At 39.1% G+C, this 11,554-nt stretch overlaps 1 protein-coding gene across 1 annotated transcript; it reads left to right on the top strand.

Moving 5' to 3' along the window:
* The first annotated feature begins 1,660 nt into the window (after positions 1 to 1,660).
* LOC129772950 (sodium channel protein Nach) lies at positions 1,661 to 7,586 on the top strand. Its single transcript, XM_055776485.1, has 6 exons — positions 1,661 to 1,668; positions 5,857 to 6,051; positions 6,110 to 6,568; positions 6,632 to 6,831; positions 6,898 to 7,173; positions 7,261 to 7,586. The coding sequence occupies exons 1-6, from the start codon at positions 1,661 to 1,663 to the stop codon at positions 7,401 to 7,403; spliced, it is 1,281 nt and encodes a 426-aa protein (XP_055632460.1). The 3' UTR covers positions 7,404 to 7,586.
* The last annotated feature ends 3,968 nt before the right edge of the window (positions 7,587 to 11,554 follow it).

Below are 11,554 nucleotides of genomic sequence, written 5' to 3'. Positions count from 1 at the left end.
TTCCGTCACTCTGTTGAGAATGATTCTCTCCAGAAGTTTCCCAAGTGTGTCCAGCAAGCATATGGGTCTATACGATGCTAGATTTCCCAGCGTCTTTCCTGGTTTGAGCAATAATACTGTTGTATCTTCTATCGATCCAGAAAGTAGCATTCGTTTAGACACTTCTGCATTGCTGTTCTGAACATATTAGGGAATGTTAGGACTGCCTCTTTTGAAGCTATATTAAGGATTCTATTTGGGTCAGGCGCTTTCTTCGTTTTGAAATATTTCATACTTTATCGTTCGACACTTGTCTGCATTCAGTGTTATCAATTCCATCCTCTCTATATGGTCTGGGTGGAGAAGTCGTCGGGTCGTGCTGCGGGAATGACCTTTCAACGATATTTTTTAGTTTTTCGGGACCTGTTTCAGGAGGTGTCATTGGGCCCCTGAGCTTCGCCATCAACACTCGGTAGTCATTGCCCCAGCCTCTCTAAATTCCATTCTCCGCTCTTCTCTAGTTTCGTTGCTTGCCCGTTGGAAGCGTCTTCTGGCCCGAACATGCCAAGTGCCTCACTCCACTTGTGCTTCTGTCAGTTCATCCACGTTCATGTTCAAGACGTCGCTCTCCACGCGTAGTGCTTCGACGAAAAAGTCTTTGTCAAAGGTTCTTGTCTTCCACCTATGCGGGCATGTTCTATTCATCCGTATTGCCACGAAGTTTCCTTGGTCAATGGTACAACGGATGGCTCGATGGTCACTGTGGGTGTATCCTCCGCATACCGCCTCCCTCATTTTCGACATTCGGACTTGTGAAAGTCAGGTCGATGATAGAGTCTGGACCATCTCGGCGGAAGGTACTAGTGGTGCCCTCGTTGCACAGGGCCACATCTAACTTGACCAGAGCTTCTAGTAAACTAATCCCGCTCGCGTTGGTGCATCTGCTTCCCCACTCTATTGCCCCTGTATTGAAATTCCCTCCTATAACGACTGGCCTTCGTTCGGCGAGCTCCTCGGTAAGGAAATCCAACATGTAGTGGAACTGGTCCATCGTCCATCTGGGAGGCGCGTAGTAGCTGCCGATGAAAATTCCGTTGATCTTTTTGATCACGAAAAAACAAATTTCATCGTAATAAAGTGGTTGAAGACATGCTTGAACGATCATGTTCTGATTCCACGTTTATCCAACCATTGGTTGTGACCAGTGTTGTCACATTTTAATCTGTACCATAGGGGTTAAAAATCTTTCTCATTTGTATTTTTGACGTAGGACTACGTCTTTGATTTCTATATAGGGGGGTCACTCTACGAAAAATGTAACGTTTATTAAGAGTTTGTAAATGCATATTATGCAGAATCGTTCTTACGATGTAGATTATAATATATACCATTAGACAGCAAATTTATCCACAATTTTTTTTCGCCTGAGATATCAACAGTGAAAATAATAAAACAAGAAAGCAATTTAACAAATAATAGGAGTATTTTCAACGAACGGATGCGAAGATAAATCATGTATTATGCATTCTTTCTTCCAACTTCGTTTTCATGAATGTTGTATGTAACACAAAATTGCGTGCAATAATTCGTTCTTCTTCTTCTTTTTTTGGCTTTAAGAGGGTTTAAACTTTTCAGTTCATTCGCCTCTAGAATAATTCGTTCTATCTAACAAATAGGCAAGATGTTAAAGTAGTCCTATGCAAGATGACATGCATCACACAAATTTCATGCAAGATTCAAAGCAACGAAGAAAGTGTTACCCATACAGTGATCGTTCATTAATTAGGAGGAGGCAGCGATTATGCGAAAACTTATTGAGATCTGCATTACATCGCAACACAAAAATGAAATGAAATGAAATATTAATGTTATTCATGACTCATATTCATAATTCTCAATGTCTCAATTCCTTCTATGATAGATTGAGCAGTAGAACCAATACGACTTGATTGTGATAGGCTGCAAACGAACATTATTTCACCGAAAAAGCTACTGCTCCCGATGCCTAATAATGAGAATAAGACAATGGATAGAAATCACAATAACATAGCTATCCATTAAAAATAAAGCAACTTCATGATTTCATGTGTATTTTACCTCAAAATATCATGGAATCATAAATATTATCAACTTGTTTTTTGTTTCTTCCCCATAAATTTCATATTGTAATCAATGGCAATATATTTCTTTTTTGTTTACCGATTCACATATACTTCATCTACCATTCCACCATTCACTAATCATTTTCAGTTAGAGTCTAACTGTTAGACAGTTGAACTTCCTGCTAGAAGCTTATTGTCTTTCTTTGTTCAAAACGTTTGAAGGTTATGAATACATACAACAAACGGTCTTTTTTTAGCGCTACTATTTAGAGTTCCAAAAGAGTTAAACTAATAGATTTCTGAACAATGAAAAAAATTACATTTAAAATAACCAAGTGTTCTGAACAATCACAGTCCTACGTCAAACTTCCGTCCATGCCCCTAGACTCAGACCCTTCTACTTTTTCGTCCAAAAATCTGTACCATCGTAAATATTCTTTGTAGAAATTTAGCATGAAAAAATACTCCTTTATTTACTACAAATACTACATTTACATTTGCAAGCCATTTGTGTGTTTTATAATGCTTATACATAGTTTTTTTTTGAATTTAGATTGCGTACTATCATGAATTAAGATTTTAAAAAAATCTCTCCAAACGATACTGCGGCATAAAAGTCGTCATGTACCTTAATGTTGCTCTGTTCGATTGTTAGAAATTTCACACGTGGAAAAAATCTGTATCAATCTGTACTTTTTGACGAAAATCTGTACTCTCTACCGTACAAAATCTGTACCAAAAATAACGAAAAAATCTGTACCTTTCCAGATAAATCTGTACGTGTGGCAACACTGGTTGTGACTTTTTCCTATTTCCGAAACTTAAATTGCCGCTTCGTGGGACCTCTTTTGGCAGCATTGATGATATGGGCAGCTATAAAAAGTGTTTCGATGACTGGATGGGAAAAAAGTTGGAAAAAGTGAATTGTTTCAAAAAGACCTATTTTGAAGGCGATAATGCAAATTTATATGACAAAGCGTTTTCTTCAAAAACACAAATTCTCGGTATATACACTGCGTTTCATAACTATAGAACCACTTCATTTTTCTGAGTTTCCAGAGATATATAAGAAGTCGGTTGATTCGAAGTATATAGTGTAGGATATAATAACTATCTTCATTTATAAGACTGACCCTCTCAACTTTATTGTTGTGTCCAGGCGAGAAACATTCGAAAAACTAAAATTCCAGTGTTTCATAACTGTAGAACCAGATGGAAAAACTCTCACTCCATTACAAAATTAACGTCAATTTCACATGAATTACAATATGTTTCTAGTTCGTAAGTCATCTTTAGTTTACAATTAGTTCAAATAAGCCATTCGGGGTGGTTTCGATCAAGCTGCGCCATGTTGTAGTGTGTATCTCGTTCTACGCAGAGGATACTGCATGTTTAAGCTCTTCAAATCACACATACTGCTCGTAAGTTGCATCTACTATTCGTCCGATCACTTCTCAGAAGTTCTTGACAGGGTTTTGATTTGGTAAACAAGCTGACCAGTCCAGAATCTGAAGCCCCTATTCATTAAACCATGCCATGATCTTCCGGAATTTATGAATTGATGCCAAATTACCCATTTGTCAAATTGTTTTTGATGCAAAAACAGCAGTAAATGATTCTGAAGTACTTCGTTGCACTTCTGACTACTTTTCGTGTTGATGGTAAGCTGTCTAAACCAGGCCTTTTTGAGAAAATTCTCCCCAAACCATAAAAATGTCATTTTTAAAGCTGCGGATCGAAAAACTAATGTGGAAACTAATCCCATGGGTTTTACTATTTCAGGAGAACTTCTCTGATGAAAAGAAATTGAATAGAATTTATTCATACTGGAAGGATTTACGGAACGTGTAATTTAGTGTTTCAGCTCGTAACAATGCAGGCGGCAGTTTGATGGCTCGAAGAGAATGAACACGAATGAACAGTAAGAAATGCAACAAATTTTTAATTTGCCATCAATTCATAAAATCCGGAAGGTTATGGCATGGTTTAATGAATAGGGGCTTCAGATTCTGGACTGGTCAGCTTGTTTACCAAATCAAAACCCTGTAAGGAACTTATGAGGAGTGATCGGACGAATAGTAGATGCAACTTACAAGCAGTATGTGTCATTAGAATAGCTTAAACAGGCAGTATCCTCTGCGTAGAACGAGATACACACTACAATATGGCGCAGCTTGGTCGAAATCACCCTGCATGGCTTATTTGAACTAATTGTGAACTAAAGATGACCTACGAACTAGAACCATATTGTAATTTATGTGAAATTGACGTTAATTTTGTAATGGGGTGAGAGTTTTTCCATCTGGTTCTATAGTTATGAAACACTGGAATTTTAGTGTTTTGAATGTTTCTCGCCTGGACACAACAATAAAGTTGAGAGGGTCAGTCTTATAAATGTAGATAGTTATTGTATTCGACACTATATGCTTCAATTCAATCGACTTCTAACATATCTCTGGAAACTCAGAAAAAACAAGTGGTGCTACAGTTATGAAACGCAGTGTATTAGGTTGGGGAAAAGGTTATCGATTCTTTTCTCGGTAGCTGGTTTTAATGATCAATATCGAGCGTAAAATTTCAAATTTAGGCTCGTTGTCAAGGTGACAGTTCACTTAAAAAAATATTTTGCTGTTTTTTGTTTGTTCCCTTCAGTTGTGAGTTACAGGGTGTTAACAATGGAGGTCAACGAAGGGAAAATTTGGTACATTTTTCATTTTTTCTATAATAAAGACGCAAGCCAGGCCGCTGAAATTGTAAATGGTGTTTATGCTGCCAATATTGCAACAGTAAAATTAGTGCAATTTAATTATTTTTTTAAAACTTGTTTATATTTTTTTATTTAATAATAATAATTTAATATAAAAAAATATTATATTTAAAATTTATTGAATTTAATTCTTTTTTTAAATTTTGTTAAAGTTATTTTTTTAAGTGCAATACACTAAATTCAGATCGCTACTGTCAACAAATGGATCGTTTGAAGCTAGCCATTGACCAGAAACGTCCAGAATTGGCCAACAGAAGAGACGTTGTGTTCCATCAAAAATGCAAGGCCACACAATTCCGAGAGCTTGATTGGGATGTTTTAATCCATCCACCATATAGTCCGGACTTGGCACCAAGCGATTACCACCTTTTTCTCGCATTGCAAAATTTCTAGAGTGAGAAGAAATTGGAATCAACAGAAGATTGTAAAGATCTATTGCTAAATTTTCGCGTCAATAAGACCCAAGACTTCCATGACAGAGACATTACGGAGCCACCTCTAGAATGGCAACTAATTTTACAACGAAACGGTACATATTTGACCCAAATCGGATAATCCAAAGCATATGAAATTTTTTTGACTACTCGCGGTCGACTCGGGTTTAAAAAGGGTGACATGTTTTCTTCTTTTCCTGAAGGGAAGGGGATACAAGGACATTATAACAATGTTCACAATCACACTCAAACTCAATTCTTTAACCTATTCTTATATCTATTATGTATTTACATTTCACATTATTCTATTGTTAGTAAGAAGAAAAAATATATTATTGGCAATTCTGTTCCTGCAGATCTCACTGCTGCTATTGCGAATTAGTTGATGATTGCGCGATGATTTTGGTTATCTCGCTTATGTTGCGTTATGTAGTTTGGATGATGAGATGCACTTACTTGAATAGGGCTGGATTCGTTACCACGCTTTGCAGACACTAGGCAAAAGCGTAGGGCTAAAACATGTTCAAAACTATCATCGGAAACAAAATGATTGTTGATTCATGCCCTCTTTCAGAGTTTTCTGGATGATCTGCGTCGTGGTGTCCTGGTTTGGATCGGCCTTGCTGATCAGTGCATCGCTGGAGGCCTTCCGAACCAGCGCCATCTCCTTCGTGATGGAAACAAGCTATCGCGATTGGGATACGAAGTTTCCATCGATCGTGATCTGCGAAATGCGCAACATGGAACGCATCCAGATGGTGGCGGATAGGTATATCGTTTCCGTTTGTTCAGAAAAACTCTTTTCATATCTCATCTAAATGTTGCAGCCTGTGGGGCGAAGAACACGACTTTGCGATGGAGGAAATTTTGAATGAAATCGGTTACTTCCGGGGAGAGTCATACCACACGGTGAATGAGTGCAACGGGGATGAACCGATCGAGAATTGTTTTCACGGCAATTTTTCTTATTACGCTGGTTTGGTACGAAGTCCCTGCGAAGAGACGATAGAGCAATGCTTTTGGAATGGGCGCCCCTTCGAGTGCTGCAAGTATTTTCAACCGATGGAAACGGAGATCGGACTCTGCTACGCGGTAAACTCGATACAGACTAGCGCCCGGGATCCGCTGTATATTGATATGAAATCAAACAAATATACGGGACCAGGGAAGCTAAAAATCACTGTTCTTACTGAAGCCTATGTCTACACGCTGGCGGAAGAAGATGTGCCGAATTTGATTACCCCAAAGTCAGAGGTCCTGGTCATTGACTATTTCATCGCATATAAGTATGTCAGTTCCAATAACGACTCTAAGTTATCTGATCTTATTGTTCTTACTGTTCCATATAGTCGTCAAATTTCCGTCAAGAATATCGAGAACGACCCGGAGACGAAACAGGTCAGCGTGGAGCAGCGCATGTGCCGTTATCCGGACGAGAACAATTTGAATGTCCACAAATACTACAGCTACAGTGCCTGTTCGGTGCAGTGTCGGAGGGACAAACAGTTGCAGTTATGCAACTGCACCAGTCATCTCATGCCGAACACTGGTATGGTTGCGTTTGATTTGATTAATTTTCCGTCGTAACATTCCAGCCGTTCGCTTTTCTCCGCAGACCCCACGCTGAAGTGCAACATGACCGGACTGGCCTGCCTGAATGAGCACTACGAAGAGCTAACGATCATACTGCCCAAGTGGTCCACCGGGAAGAAGGGTGTCGTTTGTGACTGTTTGCCCTCGTGCACCGAGGTGGACATCGCCATCATACATGACTCGCGCGAGAGTCTCTACAACCGGGAAAAGCGTTGCTCGACGATCGAAATCGAACTGTCCCAATTACCGACGGAGCGGTACAGGCGGAACGTGGTGCGCGGTCGGCTCGATTTGGTGGGTAGGTGTCGAGGGGTGAAGGAGATTCTGCGGGGGGGAAAATGCGCAAATCTAATCAGGTACTTTCTTTCTTCTCTTTTTTCTGTAGTCTCGATAGGTGGTACGACGGGACTATTCGTTGGAGCCAGCTTGTTGTCATTCGTCGAGATTGTCTACTATTTCACGATTCGTCCCTATGGGACGATCTACATGAGGAAAAACCATTTGCAGATAGTGAAAGAGCGACAGTAACACGTTTGGAATGAATGTCGATTTACAGCATTGAAGCAGGAAATGAGCAAATTAAATATTTTAATTATTTTCCCTACTATGTTGCGTGTGGCGGGGCAAACTTCTGGTTGACATATTTTCAGTGTGATGATATTAATGGTGCACCTTTGAATCGATATAGAGGTAAATAAATAACATGTTGATGAGGCCCATAACCGAATAGTAAAATATTGTGTGTCTTCGAACGTTTATCACATTAATAAAGCATAAGATTTCTACCAGTAATGATCGCATTTGGTGAGCCGATTCAACATATACAGTTTCAGGTTTCTGATGGATTTGAAAAGAATAGAAGGGTGGTGTCCAGCACAGATCGTTAAAGTGGTACATAACGACCATTATAATAAAGTAAATTTTTCAAATAAACTCTTTAGTGGAAGGATTTAATGGCCTTGATAAACCACCCCTTTGCGTAGTTTTGAAGAAGCAGCCAAAGATGCCGAAGTTGATGCTCAATTCATTTTTGCCCTCGCTTGAACAATGAAAAAGGTGAACTTACAAAGTAATTTGTTTTGTTTTTGTCAATGTGCACTACAATAAATATTTTGCAAACGTTCTTCTTCTTCTCTAGAAGATCAAAATCAGCAACTATCGCGGCGATCTCTGCCGTCTGTGATTAAATAATACACAAACACTCCCTGCCTGACGTTATGGAAATAGACCCGGTGCATCTTTTCCATATGTTCACCTCGTATTTGAGAAACCTAAGTTTAGTAGAAGATCAAAATTGCATCTTTCATTCACAAAATACTATTGTTCGAAACGATTTCGCTCTCAGACTCCGAGTTGGACAAAACATTTATGGGCACCTTACACGACCAAAATTATTGACAATAAGGGTCTTCAATATCGTGACAGCTAGGCTTTCGACATCCGATCTAACCTCAATCAATATTTTGTCACCGTACACGGTCAATATCGCCCTCAACTCGAAACAACGAAAGTATCCGCGATGGCTAGTGGCGACATTCGAGTTTGGGATCCAAACTATTCTCCATCAGATTAGAAGGCTAAAAGGCAAATTTCAAATGGTAAAATTTGAATGAAAATATCTGCTTTGTATTATTTAATTACTTGAAGCGCATAGTCTTAACCCTAACTTAACCTATTTCCTCTGAATCTTCAGATATTCCTACTAAAATTTATTATTATAATCTAACGTCAATTTCAGACACAATTTTCTCACCACTTGCAGAAAAAAAGTGATTTGTATTCACATAGAATACTAATTTTATTCGGAAAAATTAATTTTCATTCATAATTTACACTTAAGAATTCGTTTTTCCTTCTCGAAAACACATCATAATACTCGCTTCACAAATACAGATTGTTCCTTTCAGTTTCAGAGATGCCAGATTATTTAAGTTGGCGAAAATATATGCAAGTTATTTTATCTGCAAGCAAATGATTTTATTCCATAAATAAGACTATGACAGTAGAACCCCGATTATCCGCGAGCGGGTGACCCGCCCTGTGGGTTATTCGCGACTGCGAGTTCCAAAGTAAATCAATAGGCCTTTCCGGAATTTGTAAGTGAGTGGTAGGACCATGCTCTTTTGTTGTGGTCATGACTTTGACATTATTTAGCCACGGGTGTACACGACGTTATAGATGGATAGTTTAATGATTTCTGTATTGATGAAACATAGTTTTTTTTTGTTGAAACATCTATTTTTCGTGTTTGCATCTCTTTTTCAGTCCTTTAATGGGTCATCCGCGATTTTCGTTATTCGCGGTGAGTTTGCCTGACTATTCCGAGGATAATCGGAATTCTACTGTAGCTTCAATTAACACATTATGTTTTTTCATCTGTATTTTTTTGCGCTCAAAGCGAGCGAGCGAGTTCAACGTTAAAAAATTCCTAAAACATTTTTATGTTTCATCCACTTTCTCACCATCACATTGTCAGTTTACTTTGATGTTTTGGTTTGTGTCGTGAAAAGGACCTATTTTGCTATTTAAAGTATCAGTATTCCAAACCAAAAGCGTTCATTTATGATTCCTACAATTTCAGTAGTTTATAAATTTTAATTGCAATCGGAAAAAAAACAAAAATTAAATGTCCGCTTGCAAATCTGGCAACTAAGTCTGGAAGTCCGTGAGGTAAACATCATGCATCCATATGAAATGTCACGATATTGATGCTCGAAAATCAGAAAATCCGGATTTCTGCGTTCCTAGCACTTATAGGCAACGTTGTTTCTTTGGTTTGACGACGTATTTCACATTTCGTTATTTATTGTAGTGACATTCTCGGGCGTGTCCAAACGATTGGCAAAGCATCAAAGTAGTAAAAAACCAATTTGAAAATCGTCAAAGTATTAACTTGCTCACTGGTTGGAGCAGGGTTGCTAACTATAATTTTCAAAAATCAGAAAGAATGAAAATAAAAATCAGGAAGAAATCAGGGTAGCTTATATAGGCATACTTACATATATTGCATTTTATTCTGCATTCTACAATCTTATTATTTTATTCTACAATCTCTTGCCATCTTCTGCCGTTTTTCTGGCAGCTTAAAAATTCTATCTTCGCAGAACATGTTTGAAAAAAAAAAGAGTGCAAATGATTATCGGTCGCTTCTAGCCATCAGTGTTTGGCTTTGAATGTGTTGCTTGTTTTCGTTGCGCGAAACTTAGAACTTGTTCATTTCCTGTACATGTGAATAGCACACTTTCGATACTTTTAGTTACCATTCGTATTTGCTGTCGTGCGCATCGGCACTGTTCTTATGCAACAAGCTCCTAGCTTTGTTGACGGTTTTGACCGAGATTCGAGAAACGATTTTTCATAAACGGTCATTCTCGCGATGTTTCATCTTTATCGCTGCAAATGTGCGCATCTGTTAGACGCGTGTTTCATGCTTGATGAATGGCGATGCACGAAAGATGCCTCTCGTTAAATACTCAGTGCAATGTGTACATTGATATAAAAACCAAATTGCGACATATGACCAATTTGTGTATTGTTCTCGCAAAGGCAAGAAAGAATCGTTCCTTTTCGAAATGATTCTACAAAACTATGCAAGCCATTAAACCTTTTCAGGGTTGTACGAAACACAACATATTTGGCGACGAGGATTGCGACTGAAGTGATTTTCAGTGAATTTCGGTACTAAAATGGTTGAAGGCGGCGAAAAAACTGATTTTCCGGGTTTCGCAGAGACTCCTACATAAGAGCTGATTAAGCAAATGGCGGAACAAAATACACGTCTGTTGCTTCTTCTGGAGCGCCTCTCCACACAGCAGGCAGCACCGGCAGCTAAGCGGAGCGCGGAACAGATTGTCGAATCACTGTCATCGACGATCAAGGAATTTTGCTTTGACCCAGCAGCTGGAATGGCATTCGACCCACTCACAATTGATCAATTCAAATCACTGATTTTTGTCTGTGGTATGCAATCTTCAAAAGAGGCGGAAGTCAGAACGCGTCTTCTTCCGAAGCTGGAAGAGAGGTTAATCTAGAAGTGCTCATCACTGAATGTCAGAGGCTATCCAATCTCAAGCACGACACAGCGCCGGTGGAAAAGCATTCAAATTCCAGTGTGCAAACGGTTCAGCAGCACGAACCAAAGGTCTGGAATAAAAATAACATTCCTTGTTCCCCCTGTTAGCAGTGTGGGGAAATGCATTTCGTCAAAGATAGCACCTACACTAACCACGTCTGTAAACAGTGCAACAGACAGGGACACAAAGAGGGATACTGCAGCTGTTTCAACAGGACTGTCAAAACGCCTGGGGAAAACAAACAGTCGCAGCCACCACAACAGCAACAGAAGTGGAAAAAGCAGAAAGAACAAAAACAAACAAACAACATCCATTCAGTAAACCAAGTACACAGTGGACTAAAGTTCGTGACAACTCGAATCAACGGCCATACTGTGAAACTCCAGCTCGACTGTGGTTCAGATATCACTATCATTTCCGAGCAAGCTCGGAAGAAATGTGGATCTCCTGCTTGCACGCAATCCGAACACAAAGCAAACACAGCGTCCGGTGAGCAGTTGCCTCTTCTGGGAGAATTTCGTTGCAAGATGCAGATTGGCGAGAAACAACAACACGGAACCTGTTATGTCACATCAGTGAAGGGTCTGGATTTCATGAACGCGTTCG

This window comes from Toxorhynchites rutilus, chromosome 3 (assembly GCF_029784135.1).
Source record: "Toxorhynchites rutilus septentrionalis strain SRP chromosome 3, ASM2978413v1, whole genome shotgun sequence".
NCBI lineage: Eukaryota > Metazoa > Arthropoda > Insecta > Diptera > Culicidae > Toxorhynchites > Toxorhynchites rutilus.
The sequence above is the reverse complement of the archived record's forward strand: the minus strand, read 5'-3'. Positions and strand labels throughout refer to the sequence as shown.